The sequence below is a fragment of the Crinia signifera genome, chromosome 1 (assembly GCF_055691185.1).
Source record: "Crinia signifera chromosome 1, ASM5569118v1, whole genome shotgun sequence".
Classification (NCBI taxonomy): domain Eukaryota; kingdom Metazoa; phylum Chordata; class Amphibia; order Anura; family Myobatrachidae; genus Crinia; species Crinia signifera.
The window spans coordinates 314,576,523-314,602,598 of NC_139217.1; the positions used below are offsets into that span (position 1 = coordinate 314,576,523).

General features: G+C 44.3%; 1 protein-coding gene across 2 annotated transcripts in view; it reads right to left on the reverse strand.

The window, feature by feature from the left end:
• Positions 1-2,471: 2,471 nt before the first annotated feature.
• Positions 2,472-26,076, reverse strand: part of GOLM1 (golgi membrane protein 1) — a 55,051-nt gene continuing 31,446 nt past the window's right edge. For both annotated transcript variants that reach the window (XM_083186438.1, XM_083186431.1), the window contains exons 4-10: positions 20,498-20,552; positions 19,551-19,644; positions 13,995-14,127; positions 13,050-13,176; positions 12,466-12,711; positions 8,412-8,540; positions 2,472-5,229 (exon numbers count right to left, since the gene is read on the reverse strand). In XM_083186438.1, the coding sequence (XP_083042564.1) occupies positions 5,150-5,229; positions 8,412-8,540; positions 12,466-12,711; positions 13,050-13,176; positions 13,995-14,127; positions 19,551-19,644; positions 20,498-20,552 (864 nt within the window). In that variant the 3' untranslated portion in view covers positions 2,472-5,149. The remainder of the gene's footprint in view (positions 5,230-8,411; positions 8,541-12,465; positions 12,712-13,049; positions 13,177-13,994; positions 14,128-19,550; positions 19,645-20,497; positions 20,553-26,076) is intronic.

Sequence of the window (26,076 nt, forward strand, 5' to 3'; positions counted from 1 at the left end):
CGCAGGATATGAGATACAGAGGAATCCATAGTCATGTATGGGAGACTCGCAGAAGCAATCCGCTAATAGAATATAAAGGCGACGGCTAGCACACCACCGATAGTATATGAGAGACCAATAGCCTCAGGAGTAGTTGTGTCTATGATGTGTTCTCCACAACGGATGCAACTTAGGTAGTCAAGATGTCAGGAGGGATCAGGTATTCTGACTATGTGCCCAACTTCGATCATCAGTGTTCAGGTTAGGCATCCAGACAGGGGAAATGGTATCCACACTCAGTACTCACTTCCACGAGTGTAGCAGGAGTCCTGAACAGCCACGGCAAAGGACAACAGGGGGTTGGTAATGAATCCGGAGAGTTACAGCGGGTCTCAGCTAGATAGTAGCAGTTGAGCACAAATCCCTCAGCCCAGCACACTCGCCAGCAAAATGGCGACTGCATCCTCCGCGCGGACCACCACGAAGAGACAGCTTCCTGCTCAGCACAGAACGCCACCGCCGCTTATCACCCTAACCCGCTGAGGCACCGGGCGAAGAGGCCCTGTGTTAGGTTACTGGCAATGCAGCGTCCGGGTCCCGATGCAGGAACAGGCCGCACCTGTGAAGTTTCTCAAACCGGCAGCCCAATATTTCTGATGGTACTCCAGTGGGGATATGGGAGAATAGGCAGGATATCCCACACCTGTTATAGGGGTCAGAGTTTTCGGAGGCAGCAGCACAGGATATATGGATGAAGCTCACAAAAGCTGCTGCCTACTCCATGTTCAGCAAAGCCACGCCCCCAGTGCAGTGATTATTAGTAGATGCTAGCGCTAAGGACGCCAAGAGCCAGAGGTCAGGCTAAGCCCCATGGAAATGGGCAGGTTAACCCCGGCATCAAGCATGCTGACAGGGGTTGACACTTACCTACATAGCAACCTGCATGTAGGTAAGCGGAACTTATGTGGCATATTATGTAATAGGCTATACAGCATTTGGTATTATTTGTAATTGATATTACGTGTGTGACAATGTGTAAGGGGCATTACAGCATGTAATGTGTGTGACATGTACAGTACTAGGCATTAGAGTCAATTTTTGGCATACGCCTACAGCACGCAATGTCTATAATTTTTAGTGTATATGTTTGGTGGTGTGGGCTGAGAGACTTTTTTTTAAACTGTAATGAGTGACAAAAGGCGGTGCTAAATAAATGAGTACCAGGAAAAAGGGGTGGGTAGTTAGTAGGACCAAGTACAGGTTGTAATAGCCCATTTAAAAAAAAAAAAAAGGTATTAAAGCGACACATATAGAAGTGCCTCAGTGACAGGGACGTGCTTTCTGCCTATATGAAAGCACATCCCCCATCACTGAGGCAGGTGTGATTGGCCACCCAGCGGTCATGAGCTATGTGGATGTCCCTCCTCTTCTCCACCCAGCATCTCATAGCTGCTGCTCAGCTGGCTGCTTCTTTCACACAGATCATCTGGTAGATCCACCCCCTCCAACACAAGTGCTTTACCAACTTCTGCTCAGAAGGAATGGATCCAGAGAAACTCAGCCAGAACATACAGAGAGGTGACTGTTTACACGTGTGTGTGTGTGTGTGTGTGTGTGTGTTAGGAAAGGTGCAGGACTAGGGTACAGATGTATTAGGGATATGGGTGGGTGCAGAGCTGGGGTAAATGTGTTAGGAAGGGTGCAGGGCTGTATGCATTTGTGTTAAGAAGATGGCTGGGCGCGAGGCCGAGGTACAGCCTGGTGTATTTTACTGAGGTGGCTGAGGTACAGATGTGGGGCAATTGCTGGGCACAAGGCGGGGTACATGTGTGTTTTATGGGAGGTGGCTGGGTTATAGATTTGTTACGGAGGTGGCAAAGTGCAGGGCCGGGGTACATGTGTGTTTTACGGAGGCTGGATTATAGATTTGTTAAGGTGGCAGTGGTGTATGTGTGTTACCAAGGTGGCTGGGTGTGGGGCAGTGGTACATGTGTGTGAGGGAGGTGGGCATTTGCCTGCTGGGGAACAGATGCGCAGGGCTGATGTCTGTGTGCGCAGCAGGGGACAGGGTCCTGGACACCGCTTCTGTGCTATGGAAGAGGAAGGATGTTCTATCTTTGATGTTGCGTAGCCAGTGCCTCACCAACCACTGACCTCATCACTCGCCACTGATTTTTAGAACCCATTCATAACAAAAATAAAAAATTGCACCAAAAATACAAGACATAATAAATTAAGAACAACTGCTGTGCTGTTTAATCCATATAGATAAAAACACAGTACCATCCCAGTTACAATTACTCCTGCAAAATTTGTAGAATTTACACATAAAATGTAAAAAAAATTCAACATTTCATTAATTAAAAAATGAAACACACAAAAACTATCCACTGACTTACACAGCAAGCAACTGTTTAATGAACTTTAGCTACTTTCACAGCATATAGAACACAGGGGGATATTCAATTAGTTGTGGCAAATTGACCCAACCCCCCCCCCCCCCCCCCCCCCCCCCAGGCACGTGAAACAAAAATCCCCAGTAACCAAGTCCTATCTGCCCTGTTTTTTTTTTGAGAAAACGCGCAGGTTTGCATACTTATCCTGCATTCCTATGCGCTTTCAGCTGAAATCAGGAAATAAATAAAATGTATTGGTGAAAAAGTAAGGGTAATACAACCACCCCACCCCTTCATTTTTCACGCTGAGGTTTTTTTGCGGACCAACTGAATATCCCCCTAAAAGGTGCCCATACATGTTGCGATAACCATCGTACAATGCATGCGATTTGCGGCTATGCGATCCGTTGGCAGTACAAAAAGTATGTGCAGTACATACTTTTTGTACTGTGCGATGCCCGCGGGAGCGCGCATCACATCGTATTGCACGCTGTTTATCGCAACGTGTATGGGCACCTTTAGTCTTGCATCAGATTCCAAGGCACAATCTATTTAGATAACCTGCACACAGTCTTCATTATGTAGTGCAGAAAGAACAAGAACTGTACAAATGAACACAGGAACACATGAAAGCCAGCAATTCAATGGTTTTTGATATTTTTGAAATCCCCCCTAAGTGTCATCGGTAGACAACAGACATGCAATTAGGTGTGATTGGAGTGCAATTCGGTAAAATAAAAGGCTATACATCATGGTATAAAGCGAATGTTTGGTATTGTAACCACTCTGCTGAAACATGCTACATTGATATTTTGTGACACTTCTATTTAAAATATTCATAAATCAATAAGATTTTTTTTTATATGAAAAGCAGTTCCAGCCAATTAGCAGCACGTAAAATAGTTGTAAAGTAACTTGTGGATATGGATCAAATTCTTGTGACACAGAGTGCCTAATATTGGAATACAGAAAAGTGCATAGTGTTTTGTGAATGCAGTCTACCAATCCTAATTTTTCTTGGCGAGGTCACTGGTTCAAAATGAATGAATAGGCTGCATCCCTGTGACTAGTGGGTCTGCCCTGAAAGGATCCCATGTGCAGGGGAAACAGAAATAAGCTGCACCTCATGGCCAGCAGGGTATTTTACTTTGTACATGTCTATATTTTGCAGTGCTGGCTTAGTGTACAGCCCTATTACATGAATTCCCCTCTCAAAGGGCGTGGGGGCATGTGTAAGAACCATTGGAAGAATTGAAAAGATGCCCATGGCAACCAATCAGCTTTGAAGTAACATTTATCAAATGCGTTCTATAAAATAACATGTACCAGCTGACAGGACAGGCATCGGCTGCAACAGAAAAGCCTGCACTGCACATATGCGCAGCACAACAGTATCACGATTGTGAAGGACCCTATAAATCTATAGGCAAATTCTTATATTCTGAAAAAATTTAGTCAGCACTAGACAGGAGTAGTGAGAGGTCTCTGCAATAGAATGCTGGGAAGAAATACTGTTCATAACAATTACAGTAGATGTAATGGTTGTTACATATTATTTTCTGGTATCAATGTGGCAGTACTTAAGGCACATGTGACCATATGGCAGGGATGGGAAAGCTTCGGCCCTCCAGCGGTTGTAGAACTACACATCCCAACATGCTCTGCAATAGTTTTAGGATTGCCAAATAGAAAAACTGTAGCCAGGCATGCTGGGATGTGTAGTTCAACAACAGCTGGAGGGTCGAAGGTTCCTCATCCCTGCCATATGGGGTACAAAAGTTTGATATCACCACTTCTTATTAATACATGAGAAGACATTTTTAATGGACTAAGAGGAAGATAAAGGCACTTCCCAGTCAATAAGAGACAGAATTCAATCTCCTCTCCTCTTTTAAATGACCATGGGAATTTAATAAGCCAAGAAATCCTGTTTTCGCTATAAAAATAGGGTTTCAGGCATGTCCAACCTGCGGCCCTCCAGATGTTGTGAAACTACACATCCCAGCATGCCTTGCCATAGTATTGCTATTAGGGAATGCTAAAACTATTGCAAGGCATGCTGGGATGTGTAATTTCACAACAGCTGGAGGGCCGCAGGTTGGACATGCCTGCTTTATTTCAAGACCCACAAAAAGCTGCTATTCAATTTTCCACAGAAAATACGTCCCAATTTTCACTGGTTTTGACTGCAAGAATTTATGCACAGATCCCATTTTCACACATTTGCAATTAAATAGGTCAAAAAACGGTGAGCATACATAATGGCGAAAAGCATTTTTTTTTCCCAGCAATTTTCGCATAAAAAGTTGATCCACAATAAATTCCTGTGTTTTCATGAACAATTAAGTTCCTCCTAATACAGTTAATATGTGATTGAGTTCCTAGCAGTTGCATTAAGTGAACAAAGAACAATAAAAAAAAATGTAATATAATAAAAACATGGAAGAACAGTTACCAGGCATTTCTCAGTGTATGATCATCACACTGACAAGAGAATGGTCAGTACAGTAACCAATCGCCTGTATAAATCTTTTGTGAATGAGAAAACTCCATAAGGCCACAAGCAGTGTTGATCATTACTATCAGATTGTTCATTTTGTTGTAAGGCATTCAAATTTTCAAAGACAAAAAAAAATGTAAAGAAATCTGCATACAAAATATTTAAATTAGGAACAAATTAAAATTCTTCAAGTTTTACATGTTTTTGCTGAATTCATCTTTAGTGTTCTACTTCGCTAAACAGTCTGTTTGCCAAATGTTTATGGAAAGAGGCGTTATTTTAATGTTGGATCATCGCCGTCATCTGCTTCAAGGTCAAATGCCTGTGTATGCACTCCATTTGGAGATTTATCATCTAGAGCAAAACAAAAACAGTTCTTAAATAGCATGTCATATGATGGGCCACATTTAAGTCAAGTATGAATTCGCTGCTAAACATTGAGTAAAAGGTGCCCATACACGGTGTGTTTTTCGGGTGCAATGCAGGCTCCCGCGTACAGCACAGAAAGTCTGTGCAGCCTGTGCTTTTAGTACTAGATTGCATCGTATCTAGTACAAAAAGCACAGTGCTATAGCACATTGCATTGTATCTAGTAGTAAAAGCACGGAGTTCATCGCACAGTGTATGGGCACCTTAAAGAAATATTTATTGATAAAATAATAATCTTAGTAAGTCACACAGACTTGAACCAAACATCTGGTAATCCTTGATATTAGTTTGAAGATATATAGATATTTAAGAGCACTCGGCTTCATTTAGTGGTTACAGACAATTTATATAGGCTTATTTACACCTATTTGATCACCCTCCTGTTCTGTGGTCTGTTTGCGTTATATTGGGTTCTATTGCTGAAATACAGTATATCAAGGGGAGCAGCCGGGTTAGTGATTATTTAGGACTAGTTTTTTTTAGCTTTTACTAGTTCATTTATAGCACAAAATAAGATAATTGTTTGTGTTTGTAAGATTTTTATATATCTATCTCCTGGCGTAACTATAGAGGATGGGGGCCACAAGTACAGCAGGCACTCCCCTGCAACCTTCTGGATTTTTGGGGGGTTTCATGTTAAATTGAAAAAAAAAAAAATGTATAGGCAGAAGTGCCACTGCCGCAGTCCCATGGTCCCATGGTCACCCGTCCGGGTGCATCACCGGTGTCCCATGCTCCACCACGCAATAGCACCGCTGACGTCCTATGCTTCCCCATCCAGCTGTGCCCCCGATGTCCCATGTTCCTCCGTTCAGCAGCTCCATCACCTTATGCTTCCCCTGTAAGTGGCATCACCCCCCCCCCCCCCCCGCAAGTAGAATACCTGGCAACTCTGCGCTAAGCGAACCCGCCGCCAATGCTTCAGGCTGAGCTCCTGGTGCTGATAAAGGGAAGACTCAGCGGCCCTGCACTGAGACCCGCTGCCACTGCTTCAGGTTGAGCTGCCAGCACTGGCGAGCAGAAAACCCAGTGTCCCTGCACGAATGCTTCAGTAGGAGTTACACCACACCGCCAATACAGAAGCGGAAAGAGGGGGGGGAGGGGGGGGGGTAAGGGTGGACACTCTGCAACCTGTACTGGGGAAGGGGGTAGGTGATGTTTGGAGGCAAAAGTTATACATGTCTCAAGAATTTCAATTGCCTGCTCTTTCTCTACTTCCCCTAGACCCCCTTTCTCACCTCTTTCTGGGCCCCCGTACACTAGTCAGACAAGGCGGACCAGTTTGCCCTTGAGCTCCCCCGGGAGGTTTGCTTACGACTTGGCACTTGATAAATCGGATGCTATTTGTTGCATGTAAAAAAAACTCCTGGGGAGCTGGCAGTGGGGTCCAGGCATCGGAAGGGTTTATCGGCTGGGTCCGGGCAGCAAGTAGCAGCATTTGCCGGGCGGGAAGTGGCTACTGAATTTAAAAAAATATTTTGAAAAGACTGGCCGGACGGTTACTGGCAGAAAATTCAGCGTCCAGACAGTATTTTCAAAATGTTTTTTCAAATTCAGCAGCCAATTCCCGCCCACCAAATGCCGCCGCTGCACATCGGACCCAACACATTGTGGGTGCTAAAAAGCACGATCCAATGCGAACAGGACTGTGTATCGGGTCTGAGGCAGTGTTCCCTCTAAGCTGTGCGTGTGCGCGCACACACCTCGACGAGCGTGTGCACAAACATTATAACAGAGCGCACAAAGCAGCAGTGGTCCCTTTTTGCAGTTGTGGACTCAAGATAACACAAATGCTAAATGTAATTTTCCAGTTATATATGTGACGCACAAAAATTTAAATTTCCTTCCAAAGTTGCACAGCCAAAATCTTTAGCCGCACACAGCCTTCGTAAAATTAGAGGGAACATTGGTCTGAGGGGATGTCACACACATCCGATTTGGGCCGATTTCTCGGCCCGATCCGGAGAAATCGGCCCAAACTGGATAAGTGTATGGGCACCTTCTCTCCCCACATATCTCTCTCCTCCTTCCCCAGCCTCTTTCAACCCCCCCTCAATCTCACCCTCTCTTTCTCTCTCTCTCTCCCCTTCACCTCATCTCTGTTTTGCACTCTGACTCTCCCTGACACCCTCTCTCTTTTTCTCAAACCCCCCCCCCCCCCCCCCCCCTCTCATCTTTCTCCCTCCATTCTCACCTCTATCTCCACCTGCCCACTCCCTGGGTGTGGCACTGTGATGTTGTGGAGAAGAGTGCTTAGAACAGCAGAGAGAAAAGTGGGTGAGTTGGAGCAGGGTCTGAGATGACCTGGCATCTGCAGATGCCAATAAACTAGCAAATATTTTTTGGGATGATGACAGAATATACATTAAATAAGAGGATGGCACTCCATGGTCTTTAGATTACAACACCCTTGAAATTCAACATAATGGGTCTTTAATGACTCTTGATATTCCCTTGATAATCATCCAAATTGGGATTTCAGGGGCCGAATAGCAGTAAAAAGGGAGGTCATCCACAGAACCCCAATTAGCAGCTTCCTGGCAGAGAGGGAGAGCAGCGGAAGGCTTACCTCTGTGAAAAGTATCAAGAGCTCTGTTGTCAAGGCTAGACATCCAATGGGAGGTCCAAACCTGAGGCACAATGGATTGGAGTTAAAGGGGTACTTGGTGGACATTAATGGGGGTTCCCAGTTTGGTTGCGGGGAAGGTGTGTGTAGTAGACTATTGTATACAGGCCAGAGCGGGAGTGAGCAGAAGCAACAGGGTTGATCTAGCAGCAGAGCTCACCAGCTGTGATGGACATCAAGATGGAGATGATGTTCTGGCCACTATTCACCTCCTTATCATTCAGTTCGCGAGAAGTTTATCCCTATACTAGTTTGCTTTTCCCAACTAATTGGGACAACTTTTTTGGGGGGCAGTTTCTCAGCATGTGGGAGTACAGCTGACAATTCCAGATTATCATTTTATTGAAATTAAATTGTCCGAATGTATGACCAGTTTAAGTGTCCTGTAGGTACAGCAGTTTAGCTAGTCTCACAACACATACAGAAGCTTTTATTCATTAATCATGTGCCCAGTCACCAAGATGTTGGAGAACGTCTCTACCTTTTAAATCCTGATCATTATCTATCAGTTCAGCCTGTTTGTCTTTCTCTGGCTCAGCTTCATTACCGTCATCGCCATTGTAATCATTCAGATTTTCCACTTCTTCATGATTGATTGGTTTTGTACCTTCTAAGTGGAAACACAATAAAAAATAAAATGTCACACTTCAGAGTTCACTGTATAGCTATTCTAAATGCTGCGTTTATCGCTGCACCAAATGACAAAAGTACAATATACAGTAAGCACTGTACTGTAGCTGCATAACCATCATATCTATGAATTCATGGAGAAAAAAAAAAGACTAAGATTAAATAAACTCCACATAGTAAATGCTGTCCTAGAAAAACATTTTAAACACACTGCTTCACATCAGTGCATAAACACATCATTATGGGTTGGGATCATTTGGTCCACAGGGGAAAAGGTCGACAGGCCATTAGTTCGACATTGTCTAGGCCGACATGAGGGTTTTCACTGTTTTTTTGACCTGAATGTCAACACAGTCGACATGGACACAGTTTAAAGTGCACCGCATCACTCACTACGCTCAGCACACTATTTTATTCTCCCATCACGCCCTAGTGGATGGTAGGGCATGAAATACTGCCTGTCGGCACATGTTGGCTCAAAAAAAACAGTGAAAAACTCCATGTCGACCTTTTGACTGTCGACCTAGATAATGTTGAACTAATGACCTGTCAAAGTAACAACCTTTCGACCTAGAACATGTCGGCCTAGACCCATGTCGACCTAATGACTGTCGACCATAATGCTGTAGACCAAATGACCACATCCCATCATTATATATTAGTTACAATCCCAATGCATCACTTGCTGTAGAGAAGATCCTTCAATGTGATTAAAGATAATAATGTCTATGCAATTTCATTTGCTATTCATAATGATGTTCTCTGTGACATCTCTAAAACTTCTAGTTAGAAATCAAGCCACATGAGCATGTAAAGGTCATACTGACTATGAGGGACACAATATGTAAACAGCAGCCATACAGTCAAGATGCACATGGCCACAATAGACAGCAGCATCCTGATGGTCAGAATACTTACCAAAACACGTTTAGTGGATGTGTCTACATCCGTCTATTGGCCATGCTATAAAAAATGCGTTATACCTAATGGGTGTATCACCGTTTGTCTTTGTGTGAAACTTTTCCCAATACATGTGTTTTCTTCACATAATGGTGTGAATAGATTGCACAAGCAGCTTCTTCTGATTAAACCGATATACAGCATGCCTATATACTGTGTGTGACTGCAGCTGTTTCTGCATACAATATGCTAGGTTACAGTTTTAGTGGAACACACTAAAATGGGTATTCAATGTTTGTCATTCTCCCGCAGCCATCTCCCGACGGGAGAGATGGCTGCGGGGCCCTATTCAATGCTGTCTTCCCCGACAGCATTGAACAGGGGTTCTCGGCAGAACGAAACCGACATCACAAGCGGTTGGGCTTGTTCTGCCGAGAAAAGCCAGAAATAGGCGAGCTCCTGGCCGGAGCTCGTCTATTTGCGTCCTCAATTTGCGGCAAAGCCCCTTTCTCGCCGCTCAGCGGCCGGGACATTGAGTCCCGACCACCAAGCTCAAGTCGAGCAAAGCAAGAACGGGACAGCCGTGCCCCTGACATTGAATACCCCCCTAAGCAGTGTTTTGTATGCTTATACAGCCGCAGTTGCACACAGAATATAGGCACTGCACATGTCATTTAATCAGCAGAAGCTGCTTGTATGTTCTATTCACACTGTTTTACGTGTGAATAGAACATACAAGCAACATAACACTCTTTAATGTAAACCGTTGCAGACAAAGACTAACCACATAGTGAGTCACAACATCGCATTGCACAATTAGAAGGGCTGATTAACATGCAAGGAAACTGTGGGGGTGATTATAGTTTGATTGCTCCCCAGCATATTTGCACCAGGGACCGCTGTCTTGCCTCTGCGCAAGTGTATATTAGCATATGTGCACAGTCACAAGGAATCAAGGCCGGCAGGGGGAGTTTGCATGGGGACACCCAGGAAAACAATGGGTGTTCCAATGTGGGCAGCTGCCTGCCGGGGGCGGACAGCTGAGGTCACAGGATGTCAGCTGCCCGACCCATTCTATGACCCCGCATGACGACCCTCAAATTATTTCACCCCATGTACGCTCCCCAGCAAATGGATTATGCAAAATGTCCATTCCCAATGCGGCAGGGAAATTTGCACGGCAGCAGGCATTCGCTTTCCCTGCAGGTGGCGTTAGATGGCCTGTTAAGCAGTGAATTTGCGCTGCTTAGCGAAACCAGAATCAAGCCCTATATGTATGTGGACCCTCTGTATGTCAGTTGGGATTCATATTTTGACCATTGGCATCCTGACTATCAGGATGCCAAACCCAACCCATGGACAGCATCGAATTGAAATCTGGAGCCAATACTACTACATGGTATTTCTGCAGTAATTAACACTTACTGGTATACACAAACAGTGAAATTGACTGTATAGGATATTTCATGCATATAATTTAGAATGAACAAAGTCTGTTCATAACACAATTAAAGTATATATTGACAAACTCCAGAAGGTGGGAAATGAACAGATATCCTGACGAAGCTCCTAAGCGAAGCATGCGCTGACCACACACCTCGTGTGTGCCCCCATGTCCCCTTCCCCATGAATGTATTTTGATCTGTGTAGATAGGGCTTACAGTTGAAGCGCTCAGAGGCGCGGCACATGGCGCCTGACCGCGACCTCTGTGTAAACGCGATTCAGGCTAGCACACGGCGGCACCTTCCGCTTGATGTGCATCCTCTCATAGCAACTCCAGTGTACAAGCGGCTTATCCCTACAGCACTCTTCCCCGCAGACGGCACACACAGACAGATTACAGTCTGCTCCAGGTCCCCCCCCATTAGCAGCAGTGCAGCAGATTAAAAAATCCGTACACACGGTGTTATTGTATATGTAAAGTGACGCAGCATTTCACTGCAATACTTACCTGCTTGTCTATATTGTGAGGAGGCTAATAGCCTGAACATATATGTGCAATATGCACGCTGTACTATATTTGTAGCATTATTGCCACAGCTTCAAAGAGTCAATGAACCACCAATCCCCAGTGAATTGAAATCTGATTAAAGTGTATCCACCAACAAACAATAAACTGTAATCACATGCCCTTATCTGATCTCAACATTTATTATCATTGAAAAGAAAGGTAAATGTGACATCGGGGCCCCACGTTGTAGGGATAGCAATATCCCATTTTAATTACATGTCCATGTCTTTATGTGAATTTTGTGGGGTTTTTTATTTCACTTTTCTTAAATGAATATTCAATAAAAGTTAATTTTTATTACTTAATTCTCTTTTGGTGCGCCACACAGAGACATTCCATTCTCTGTCCTCCCCCATTCTGTCATATGCCTAATGTCCAGTGGCGGCACACCCTCTAAATAAAATTATATTTGAAAGATCTACCTAGAGGGGCCTTGTCATTTATGTCAAAATTTTCCAGTGCGATTGGTCCTCGTCCTTTTTCGTGAACAGATATCCTCACTAAAGCATGATGCACTGAGAATATCACATAGCAAACTTACGACTGCATAATAATGGGGGCAGAAGCCAGAATAGAATGCAATAACTTGGATGTAGCTTTCGTGTCATATAGAGATACATGCAAGACCATACTCTTCCATATCAGGGTGACAAGAACCTCTATACACCATTCTGTGTTGTTGGGGTCTCTGCTTCTTACATAATGCAACTGCCTATACATTCTGGCTTGATCAGTCACGGCTTCATACTCTACAAGATCAGTAGACCCAGCACTGAATACATGATCTCAGTCTCAGCAGCTGGTTCAATCCCTGACCATCCTACAACTGGGGACATCCCAGTAAACAGAATAGATTTATTGATACCATGCGAACACATCAACTACAATCTCTTTAGCATCCCTTGGCTGATACAAAAATGCACATCTGTATATAAAACAGTGAAGACGAATGAAAACCAATACCAAACCCTTATATACAGCTGATGTACTGACCTTTTCCTTCTTCCATATTTAAAAAGTTTTCTCTCTCAACTTCCTCGTTCTCAGTTTCCTTATTAGTGTCTTTATCTGCAGTGTCTTCAACTTTGGGTTCATCGTCATCGTCTGCCGGATCCACATTTTCAAGGTTAACGTCATTTTGTGTCTCCGGTACATCCTCATCCGTCTCTTGGAGTTTGTTCTGCTGAGGTGCGGAGCTAGGCTTCTTTTCAGTCAAAACATTTAATTTATTAGATTGTTCTGGAAATTGGGAAGTTGACAACATCACTAGCAACAATAGTACAAAATAAGACTTCAGATGTACACGGCAAGCACACATCACTGGCTATTATTACATTTCCTTGTGCACAGTTGAACTTTAAAGTCTGCTTTATCTGCTCCAGAATTGATCTGCATTCATTTCTGCAACCAAACTGCCCCTATTTGTACACGTATTGCAAAGGACTTTGCTCCCTACTAGGAACCAGCCCCCAAATGAGCTAATAAACTGATACAGAACTTGTGTTTCATGCATTATCCCACAATATTAGTGTAATGAGGGGTATTTCCCCTACACACTGAAACCAGCACAGGCTTACCTTCTTTTTCTGGCTGAGGAACAACCTGGTGCAGAGTGTCTTCAGGGGGTTTGGGTGGTTCAGGCAACAAACCGCCTTCTTTTACATCACTGTTCTCTTGTTTATTCATTTGCTTTGGGAGCAATGACTGGATGGAAACACAGCAGAGGATTATACAGTATGAAGGAGAAATGAGCAAGAACAGAGTAGACACCAGTTAGGGTCGGATTGGGGTCTGTGTTATGGCCTATCCACAGGTAATTGTGGCTACCAATACACCATCACTTGCCACTTTTAAGCAGCTGTCCTAGCACAAGCCCCATCACTGTTATTTTGCCAGTGGAGGGGCAAAACTGAAACAACCAGGTTTGATCTGGCAGTGTTACAGCTTATGCGTGAACAAAGCTTATGAAAGTGCATCAGAGACGGATGCAGGATCCCTCCAAGGAACTCTTTCCCAAGGCTACAGGAACCTGTTTCTGCATGTAATACGTATATATTCAGTTTGTAGAAAGGCTCCTTTGAGATCAAGCTACCCAAATATTTACATGAAGGACTTTGTTTAGCTTATGTGAGCTATTTTAGCTCTGCAAAACCGTAAAAAAGTGGGAAAGTTCAATGAGGATGTAATTAAACAAGAGGACTACTGTAAGTGGGATGGAAATACGACTGTGGATGTACAGCATTAATTCAACACCGGATAGGTGTAGGTGGCCTTGTTTTATGCAAGTAATACGGAGCAATTATAGTTAGTTTGAGATCAACTCTGTATTCTTAAGCGTTGTTCGATATGGGTCAGATGCAAACTGCCAGGTAAAATCAGTACATGTTGGGTAGATCCAGAGCACATTGGTTTAAGCACACTGCAACACTCCATGGATAGGTCACCATTCCAATGCTATATATTTTAATGGCTTGGTACACTATGCATAGATTGCACACAAAAAAAAATATATATTTCCTAACCTTAAATTTGTCAAACTTTGTTATGCTCTTCTCTGTATCCTCATTTACAGTGTTTGTGCCTCTTGCCGATAGCCTACGCAACTTCTCCTCACATTGTTCATTCATCTCTGTTATCTTATTGCTGCATTGCGTCCTGTAATTCCAATAATAAATAAAATTAAAAAAAAATTGTCAAACGTACAAGCTGGATGAAAAGACTGAATTTTACAGAAGCATGTTATATACAACACCACTACCTTCTTACGAAACTAGCATTACAAGCATATTAATCACAACACCTCATTATTAACCCTTTGAGTGCCAGGTGAATTTATCAAAATAGGTGTAAAAAATTGGCAAGCATACATTTATATTCATCATGATGACCTGTAATGTTTACCTTTATATAGGAAATAAAAATGTTTTGTAAAAAAAAATATATATATTATAATTGAATTTATTTAACAAATGTGAGCGATGCTGGCATTTTTAGCAGATATTTCAAACATTTTTCTCACAGAGATGTTGGCACTCAAAGGATTAATAGATGTTACCTGGCCATGTATAGCTTTTATGAAACAATTACTGAAAGGATTATAGAATGGATTCATCTCAATTACTATGCAACATATAGTCTATACTGGTAATCCCGCTTGAAGCAAATGCTTTGAAAGCTAGTCTGCTACCATGTGATTGCCTCTGTGTTTGTACATGTGTAAGACACATATGTAGTTTCACTCACTGCCAACAGATGGCAGAGTTTTGGAGACATTAGTTTAGTTATACCGTGTTTCCCCGATAATAAGACACGGTCTTATTTTTTTCAACCAACAAAAAACACCATAGGCCTTATTTTCAGGGGAGGTCTTATTTTAATACGGTACGCATTGACAGCAATCCTCCTTTAAAACATGCCCCAATCCTCCGTTAAAGAGAGGGAACATACCGTAACAGCCTCCTTTACACACCTCTCCTCCTCTCTCAGTCTCAGCAACGCCAGCGCTCTGTGCTCTGCTGCAGCCGCGTGATGTGCGCAGCGGCGTCATGCCGCCTCCCGCAATGCATCCCTGGGACTGGGAGCAAAGTGGCATCTGTAGAAGCCGGTGGTCTCTAAATACCTCAGAGGTGACCGAAGATCACCTGGAGGTTAGCGGGGGCTAGTATTTATTGTTTGGAATCCATTACTTTGAAAATTTAATCGGCCTTATTTTCGGGGGAGGTCTTATTTTGGACACATGTCCAAAATCTGGGGGAGGTCTAATTATCGGGGAAACACGGTATGTCTTTTTACATTTACATTCATATCTCAATATATACTCCACAAAACTTTTCAATACACATTTTGCCTTAAATGACTCATGCAACCATCAATACTAGTATTAAAACTATGTATCCAGTCTAAATAAATAAAGTATGTGTAGGCTACAAAAATCACCCAATATTTTCCTCAACCCTGCCTGAATCACAATTACCCAATAGATGGTGTATACTAATACAACATAAATGTAGGGCTTATGCGTGGATATCACAGGCTGCATTGCTACATCGCTAACATTTATAGTGGATAAAAATATTGAGCCCCTAGTCAAAATGGGCCCAAACTTACAATGAAGTTATGCGGCACATATATAGTATACTGTCAGGCAATACAGATTGTGTAATTATTTATTACCAGTTTCTTATATAGCGCACACATATTCCGCAGCGCTTTACAGAGAAAATTTGAATATTCACATCAGTCCCTTCCCCAGTGGAGCTTACAATCTATGTTCCCTACCACATGTATACGTGCACACAGACATTCTAGGGTTAATGTGTTGGGAGCCAATTAGCCTACCAGTATATTTTTGGATTGTGTGAGGAAACCCACACAAGTACGGGGAGAATATACAAACTCTGCAGTTAGGGCCATGGTGGGTATTGAACCCATGAGCTCAGCGCTGTGAAGCAGTAACCATTACACCATCTGTACTGCCCAAATGGTTAGAGTTACTGCATCACAGCATTGGGGCCTTTGGTTCAATTCCTACACGGCCCTAAATGTGTGGGGTTTGTATACTCTCCCTGTATCTGTGTGGGTTTCCTCATGGTACTCAGGTGTCCTTCCACACTCCTAAAATGTACTGACTCCCAGCAAAAAATGTACCCTAATGTGTAAGAATGTATGTACATTGGCAGACTAGATGGGCCAAGTGGTTCTCATCTACCGTCAAATTCTGTGTTTCTCTGTTACTTTGCATACAAATGTATTATTTGTTGACTGCTTGCTTGCCCTAGAACAGTGGTCATCATCCACCAAGTTTTCAGGTTTTGAAGATTTCGCTTTGTGGAAGTAGGGAATTAGCGACAGAAAATGTATATGGTTTGTAAGCCTCTTGTATTATGACCACCAGGAACCTGGCATTTGGGTGCAGTTTTCTGGGTGTGTCTGAAAAAATAGAGGGTCTCCATTGCATATTAGTGGAAGCCTATTTTGCAAGGGGGGGGGGGGGGGGGGGTCTTCTTCCTGTCTGGGAAGCGGCGGCTTACTCCTCGCAGTCCACTGCAAATTCCCACATTAGTGATCAAGTCTGAATTAGGCCCATTAGGTGGATTGTTTTATCTCGTAATGCAGCTTCTATTAAGGGGCAGTACTGATCTCAATAATGACTGTTCCGTTACCGGACTAGAACCTTTGGAAATACTTTTAGGATAGTTAGATTTTTCATTAAGGGGCAGATGTATTAAGCTTTAACAAGAGATACCAGTGACGTGCGGTGAGGCAACTGCTTTTGGAGACAGTGGGCGATGCGGAAACAGTGACAGCAGGGCGACGAAGGACAGTGACAGCAGGGGGGACGTGGGGACAGTAACAGTGTTGGATCACAGGGACAGTGACAGCGGGGGGGACGCAAGGACAGTGACAGCAGGGGAATGCAAGGACAGTGACACTAGGGAGACACAGGACAGTGACAGGTGGGGGGATGTGGGGACAGTGACAGTGTGGGGACACGGGACAGTGACATCAGGGGGGATGTGGGGACAGTGACAGTGTGGGGACACAGGACAGTGACATCAGGGGGGATGTGGGGACAGTGACAGTGCAGGGACATGGGACAGTGGGGGGGATGTGGGGACCTTTCGGTGTAAAGTAAAAAAAACCCCAGGCACTCACCTAGTTCCTGGAGGGAAGGAGAGACAGGAGGGTCCAGCTGCAAAAGGGAACAGCTCCTTTTTGGTTGTCCCTATTCATAGTATTGCGCTGCTGTGTAGACCTGGTTACAAGCAGAGTGGATGCTATAGCCGCTGTGCGCCAGGGGATCAGAGCAGCCGGGAGCATACTCACGATGCCTCCTGACCGCAAGATATGTGCTATCACAGCACATCTATGAATCCGATTAGCAGCATTTCAACGGCACATAACATGCCTCCCCCTCCCCCCGCTGCACAGGACAAGTAAGAGCCGGACAGCCTCCACATCCCCACAGACACATCCCACAGCACGGCGCAAGGTGAGCAAATCCCCCCTGGTCACCTCTGCACTGCTGGACAGCCAGCCTCCACACTAATCCCCCGCTGGTCTCCTACATGCTGCTACGTCCCAGGGCAGGGGCTCTGCCTACCTGCAGCAGCGCTGGCTGTTCTCTCTACCCCCGCTCCAGGAGGTCACGCTCAACTGGAACAGCCCTCCCTACGACCCTGATCCTATCACATCTGTCTCAGTGATGTGGACTGACACATCCCTGTCACTGAGGCAGATGTGAAGGTGCCGCTTACCCATTCTTTTTCAAAGGGCTTTTCAGCTTCTTTTTGTGCCCGCAATTAGCCCTGCCCCCTGCTGCTGACAGTTTTTCATTGTCAGTGGGAGGCACAGCTCTCGCTGCCTTCCAACCTCCCACACAGCATTTCCCCCATACACTGTAAAAAAAAAAATACTAAGATATTTATAACACAGTATATGTGTTATAAGTATTATCTTTGTATTTTTTTATTTTATTTTATAAATGACAGGAGAGGCACTGCCTCCCCAGACTGCACGTCCCTGAGAGATACATGCAAGTGTGATAAGGAGAGATAAACATCCAGCCAATCACCTGCCAACTGCCATGTTGTTACAGGCTGTGTTTGAAAAAAGGAGCTGATTGGCTGGACGTTTATCTCTCCTTATCACCCTTGCATCTTTATCTCTTGTTAAGGCTTAATTCATCTGCCCCTATGTGTGCAAAGGTCATCTATAATGAACTATAACCAAATCTTTGCTCCATTTATAAAGGGCCAATTTAACAAAAGTTAGAAAACAACTTTGTCTTTCTTGGTAATAATATATTCAGCTTAATGATTTACACTAACACAAATGTTACATTTTTAAACATTAATCACCAGTTAACAAGGTGCCTTTTTTTCTATGCAGAACTTTTTCTTTTTTTAAAGAGAATATATAAACACTAGTAAGCCTGCTTGAATCAAATGCTTTAAAAGCTAGTCTGCTACCTTGTGATTGCCTCCGTTTCCTGATATAAGGGTTTCCAGGGAAGAGTCACCTTTCTCTTAATGGTGGATTAGTTAACCAAGCGATAGGCAGGGGTGTTCTATTTAGGGAACATTTTAGCTTTTAAAGAGTCTGTTGTGCTGAAAATGCCTGTATATGGATTTAACCCACTATGCTGTGACCTGCTATTCAAAATAAACAACAAAGTCATCAGAGTTCCTGTGTTTATTTGTGATATATAACCCCTACCCTGGTACGCCCGAGAATTTTCCGAGTTATCCTCCAGTGTACAGACTGGCAAACCTGGAAAATTCCCTGCACTCCCTTCCTGCTGGGCAGCGCCACTGAGATCAGCGCTGCACTCGGCTTCAGCCGGCTCCTGCTGCCCGCCCTACCTCCTTCCCCCAGCTGTGTGCGGCGTGACCTTGTAACGTCACGCCACACACAGCCAGGTTGCCGGGGGCAGGGAGAGACAGTGCTGTTTTTTTTTTTTTTTTTAGGGAGCGCTCACCCAAAAAACTCGCCCAATGGGGAGCGCTACCTAACCTAAAAAAAAACTCACCACTGAAAGGGTTAAATATAGACAACCAGCATCCCAATTGGTAAGTATGCAGGGACCGGTACTGGGCGGCAGGGGATGGAAGGGTTAGGTGTAGACACTAGTGGGAGGACTTAGGTTTAGGCTGTGGGGAGGGGAAGGTTAGAGTTAGGCTGCGGGGGTGTGGTATGGCGGGCTGACAGTTGGGATTCAGACATTTGCAGGGTCAATTGTTTAGCTTGATGTTGCAGGGTACGGAGGTTAGGTACTAGCGGAAAGGTTAGTGTCAGGGTTAGGCTGGTAGAAGAGAGGGTTAGCATGGGAGGGGTGGCATCAGTATTCTGATTGCCAGTTATCCATATGTATCCTGCCCCAATAATGGCTATGCTAGGGCTGAGTAAGCTGCCTCCACTTAGTAATTCTTAGATGTAGATGGGAAGGTGGACAGTCAATGTTTTAAATAGAGTTATGTAAGCTAAACCTGACTTTTCCACCACAACATGTTCCTACATTTCCTAGTTTATCATAACACACCATTACAGTTTTAGTCACAAGTACAAATTGCACTTACAACTCAAAAGCACTTTTCTTGGCCTGGCTTTCTTGTAGCTCCTTAAATTCCAGCTTTGAGTCCTCCAAACGTTTCTGAAGTTTACCGATTCCACCTAGAAAATATTTATTTTTATTTTTTTAAATAAACCATCTCTGCTGAATAAGTTATGTGTATAATATTGAAAACAAAATGTCAAGCTATATTAATAAGCACATCTACTTGCAAACTTTGAGTATCACAAAAAGGGGAGGAGAGGTTGTGGAAGGAGAAAGCCCAGGTGATTATCTAATTTTGCATAGTTTTATCCTGGAATAAAATGCCTTTTTAATATAGGCTTTAATAGAGGCTATTGCCACTTTCTCTACCAAACACAGGACAAGGCTCAAATGGAGAAATTCATTTTTTTTTTGTTTGAGACCAAGGGACCGATTCCAGTTCACTTGACGTGAACAGAATTCGATCCCTGCCCCGACAGTCGGGGTTTGTGCCTGCGCAGGCATAAACCCCCGACTGCAAACAGCCTTAGCGATTTACAATGTCGCCGGGATGTTTGCAGCAGGGACGGGGGGCATGGGGTGGTGCACAGACACCGGCGTCCCCATGAAAATGCTAGCCGTTCCCATGGAATTGCAGGTGTGACGAGGTGCGCCGTGGGCGGGCGGCTGACGTCACATGACGTCAGTCGGCCATCCTGTCTTTGTCCCGCAAATATCCACTGTCTTATATTTGCAAAGGCAGGAGAAATCATTCGATGGTCGGTGACAATCAAATGAATTCTTTTGCAGCAGCTTACAGAGTCAACCAGAATCAGGACCAAACTGTAATAGGCATCCACTTAAGTTAACCAAAAATAGTATTGAAAATAAATAAAATGAAAACAAAATACCTTTAAAAAACACAAACCCTTGAACAAGGTAGAGGATCTTCAACATGTAAACAGACAGTCTCCAGCATTACTGTTTTACCTTGAAGCTCATGTATGAAACCATCTTTTACAGTCAAATTGTTCAGCAAAAACTCCTGTAAAAGAGACACAGACAGTATAATTTAAAGCACAATCAGGCCTCAAAAGGAAGGATTATTGGAAATAATTAGACTTAAATATAAATATGGGAGATTTGTGTGTCTCCCAATTATATAAACAATATCAGGGTCTCACCGCACTGACATTGTGCCTGTAAATGCCAACGGACATGCAATTTGATAAGAAAGCCTTACAGTGGAGATTTTATAGAGGGTCTGTGGTTTAAAAGTAGCATCAGTATAGTACATAGAAATTGATCCGTTATCAATGAACTCTTTCTACAGCCCATTCCAGCTCTTTGATATTCGGTCATTGATGCACAAGGCCAAACTTCCAAAATAATGGAGCAATTCTATGAAAATATGGACATAAACATAGAGCATAAAATACAGGTTACAAGATGTTGGCGTTATGTGTTGAAGGGACCCATTTTGCAAATAAAGGAAAATAATTTGGATTTGTGATCTAGTACTTCATAGTAGGGCTCTTTAAATATAAAGGTGTCCATACATGGTGCGTTTTTACCGTGCGATGCATGCACCCACGGGGATCTCATTGCACAGTACAAAAAGTATGTGCTGCACATACTTTTTGTACTGCCCTTGCATCGCACGTAAATCACATGCAAAACGCATGCATTGCATTGTGATGCGATCCAGCCCATGACGGGTGTGATCATCGCACAGTGTATGGGCACCTTAAGGGGGATATCCAATTATCAGCAGTGGTTCACCTCTGGTAATAGGTTAATCGGGGGCTATCCTATTAGCCCGGATATCTTTTATTGGGTATTATGTTTTGCATGCCTAAGGCATGCAAAGCATAGTCCCCAATAAGCCCCCTCCAGGTTAGACGAGAACACATGGAATCTGGGATTTATAATACATCTAACATCTAGAGGCAGAAGTACACATATTTGAAGTGGAGGGAGGTGGCATTGGGTGGGGGGCAGAGCACACTTGTTGGAGGTCACAATCACATATAGGGAGATCATGGGGAGCTGGGTGTGAGAGACAATCATGGGGGGGGACGACAGAAGCAATCATGACAAGGAGAGTCGAATGTACATGTGGGGAGGAGAGATGATAGGTAGATGCACATAGGGAGGTAAGATGCAAGTGGGCTGGAAGGACGGTCCAAAGCACTCATGGCGAGGCATGCTTAGTGAGGCAGGGTTACATATGAGAAAGGGAGACAATAGTTACACATGGGGAGGCAGAGAAGCTTATGGGGAGGGGAGTCAGTGGCATACTTGGTGAGGCAAAATGAAGAGGTACATACAGTGGAGATGAGAGATGCCTATGGGAGGCAGACACACTGATTGAAAAGACTTGTCTTTATTACGGATGATTCAAGACAGCAAGTGAAGAAGTAGCATTAAGAAGAGAGGAGAATGGGGACATATGAAGTATTGGCTGTGATGATTTTCCTTTGATGATGAAGAGATCCCTTCTACAAAAGTTGGCCAATACGTGCACTGTTCTTCTTTTAAGCTGGATAAACACTACACAAATTTAACGATTTGTCGATTCCAACAGTTCGGAGCCACAACATTTTCAAATAATCAAGTGTACTGTACACACTAGGTCATGGGTACTGCTTTCCTAGCACAGCGTCTGTCTCATTGATTGTATGCCTTAAGTTTAAGGTACTTAAGGCATATAATCAACGCGATGGACCCGATTTTTTAATAAGATGCATGAGATCCATGAGATAACAGCCCCCAATAACCATTGTTAACGCCACCAGCACTATCAACGCCAACCCGAAGCGTGGCGAGCGGCGGCGGTACGCGTCCTCCGACCTTTTCATACCCCCACTATCCAGGTCGGCGTGTAGATGATTTTATATAGTGTGCGAGCGCAGCGAGCCACCGAGCCCGAAGCGTGGCGAACGCAGCGAGGGGACGCGGACTACTTTACATGTATTCCGCGTCCCCTCGCCACACTTCGGGCTCGGTGGCTCGCTGCGCTCGCCACACTATATAAAATCAACTCCACGCCGACGTGGATAGTGGGGGTATGAAAAGGTCGGAGGACGCGTACCGCTGCGCTCGCCACGCTTTGGGTTGGCGTCAATAGTGGGGTAGCGTTAACAATGGGGGGGCCATTTCACCCATGAGGGGGGGGTTAGCAATTAAAATTGGGGTTTTAGGGGCTTTTTACATTGATTCCAATGTAAAAATCTCGTCGATCGCATCATCTCATGCCGCACAAACACATAAGATGCATGAGATGCTAATCTCGTCGATCGCGTCATCTCATGCATCTTATGCCGCACAAAACACATAAGATGCTTGAGATATCAGTCCCACACATACAATCTAGATCGTGGGCGCCGTGCTAGGAAAGCAGTACCGGTCATGGATCATGCACATTCCCACATGCCATCAGCAGCATCCCTCATCATCACTGCATGCAAGACATCAGTAGTGAGGGCCATGCTTCCGAATGCCCAATAACCACCACTGTTACTTTATCACTGCTGGCCTCAGCAATTGTATATGTGCTTAGCTGATGCGGACTCCCGTTGCATGCAATTTCACTGGGTACACATATCATCTAGTGTATACCCAGTTTTAATGAACTTGGCCCTCTTACTAAAATTTTCAGATTAAGGTTTCATACACCTAGACAATTGCTCTCGCTCTCTATATAGTCATCAGGTTAAAGCATATCAAACATACTTTAAAGAGTAGTAAACCCTAAGATATAGAAATATCGATTACAAAATAACATGTATTGTAGCGAAAAAGTTATTTGCAAAGGCTTCACTAAACCCTTTAATCCTGCCAATGTCTACATGCATTAGGGAAAACATAAGAATAAGCACATGATGGCAATCAATACCAAAAGTAAACTTGCTCAAAACAAAGATGAGCCCAGAGCTGGTCTCCCAGGTGAGCTAGCCATACTGTGTGCTCCACCGACAATAAAACTATTCCAGTGACGCAGTCTTAGAAGTCTTAAAACTACATTTACAGTGTGCTGTGGTACAAATTCCAGTTCTTTTACTATGGTGTAATTTACAGTATATTACTGAAACTCTTCTATGCAGAAGTGCAAAAAGAAAGACAATAAACAGGTAATGGTTATATTCAACATTACTTTTACACAATGTTCCCTACCTCAAGAGCTGGCAGATGCATTTAGAAGAGAGAGTGAACCAAGTAATTCCTATCCACCAATGTAATAAGGCACTACTTCTAGGCACATTTCAGGTGACAATATAAAACGGCATTCAGTGCAAAGCTTAAATGCACTTTACACCTAAAACCCAGCGGTGTAGCTAGGTGCCATGGTGCCTGGAGCAAGGGCATGTTTGCCGCCCCCCCATCCACCAAACATCCTACACACACATATATAATAGTAGTAGCTCTGTTTACACGTAACGCCCACACCAGTTTATGAAAGTAGTAGCGCAACTTATACGCAACGCCCACACCAGTTGCCAACCGTAGTTGTGATCCCTACACAACTTCCACACCAATTGCCGACAGTAGTAGCAGTGCTTAAACGTAATGCCCACACTAGTTGCCGACAGTAGTAGCGTGGCTGCCTATACATATGCCCAACAGCAGTAGCGCTGCCTATACATATATATACACACACACACACACACACACACACAACACAGATGCCGACAGTAGTAGCACTGACTATACATATATACACACACACACACACACACACACACACACAACACAGATGCCGACAGTAGTAGCACTGACTATACATAAGTCCACACCAGTTGCTGACACTAGTAGTGCTGCCTGTAGATATACGCCCACACCAGTTGCCGACACTATTAGCGCTGCCTGTACATATGCCTATACCAGTTGCTGACAGTAGTAGTGGTGCCTATACATAATGCCCACACCAGTTGCTGACGGTAGTAGCGTGGCTGCCTGTACATATGCCGACACCAGTTGCTGACAGTAGTAGCGCTGCCTGTACATAAGCCCACACCAGTTGTCGACAATAGTAGCGCTGCCTATACATATGCCCACACCAGTTGCTGACAGTAGTAGTGCTGCTTGTACATATGCCACACCAGTTGCCAATACTATTAGCGCTGCCTATACATATGCCGACACCAGTTGCTGACAGTAGTAGTGCTGCCTGTACATATGCCACACCAGTTGCGGACACTGGGCCTTATTTTGGTTCACTCTTTCTGACAAAATCCTTCTTAGATGGACAAAACCATGTGCACTGCAGGTGGGGCAGATGTAAAATGTGCAGAGAGAATTAGATTTGGGTGAGTTATTTTGTTTCTGTGAAGGGAAAATACTGGCTGCTTTATTTTTACACTGCAATATAGATCTCACTTTGAAGTAAAACCCCACCCAAATCTAATTATCTCTGCACAAGTAACATCTGCCCCCCTGCAGTGCACATGGTTTTGCCCATCTAAGAAGGATTTTGTCAGAAAGAGTGAACTAAAATAAGGCCCTCTATTAGCGCTGCCTATACATATGCCGACACCAGTTGCTGATGGTAGAGTAGCGCTGCCTGTACATATGCCAACACCAGTTGCTGACACTAGTAGCGCTGCCTGTACATATGCCCACACCAGTTGCCGACAGTAGTACCGCTGCCTATGCATATGCTGACACCAGTTGCTGACCGTAGTAGTGCTGCCTGTACATATGCCCACACCAGTTGCAGTATATTCAGATGTTACTCACCTAGTTCAGGCTGGTGACAGCTGATTCTCTCCAGTTTCATTTTCCACCAGTCTTGCTCCCGTATAGCTCCGCCCCCTCCATCTGTGTAGCTCCTTTTCTGTCCCTGCCGCGGCTCCCCTCTGCGTCTGACCATGGTGTTTAGGAGCCGGGAGGGAACAGGGAGGGAAGTGGTGTCGGCGCTGCTGCCTGTCAGCAAGTGTGACAGGCGCAGCAGCAGCCACAGAGGAGAGAGGATAGCAGGAAGAGCGCCTTTATTCCCTGCTTATTTGCAGAGGGGGCAGCGCCCGGAGCATGTGCTCCACTGGCTCTGCCCTCCCTACGCCTCTGCTGAAACCTGCCAAGCAGCAGCATCTTTTGCTCTGTAATTAATAGCTGGACAGCAGCTCTGACCATATTAGGGCCAGCACTAGAATTAAAGACCCAATACAATACAAGGGACACTAAACATCGAAATGATGTTGGACAGGTTACCAATTTCTGTGGTTTCCCAAAAGGAGCAAAATGTATTAACCCTTTAAATGCCAAGTGAATTTGTCAAAATAGGTGTCAAAATTGGCAAGCGCAGATTGTATTCATCATAATGGGGCATATGTATTAAGCCTTAACAAGAGATAAATGAAAGGGTGATAAAGAGAGATAAACGTCCAGCCAATCAGCTCCTTACTGACTTTATTCAAACACAGCCTGTGACCTGGCAGGTAGGATGTGATTGGCTGGATATTTATCTCTCTTTATCACCCTTGCATTTATCGGTACTCTTTACCTAGCACGGCGCCCACGATGTCCATCGCGGTCATCGGGGGTAAAAAATCGCGGCCATCGCATGCACT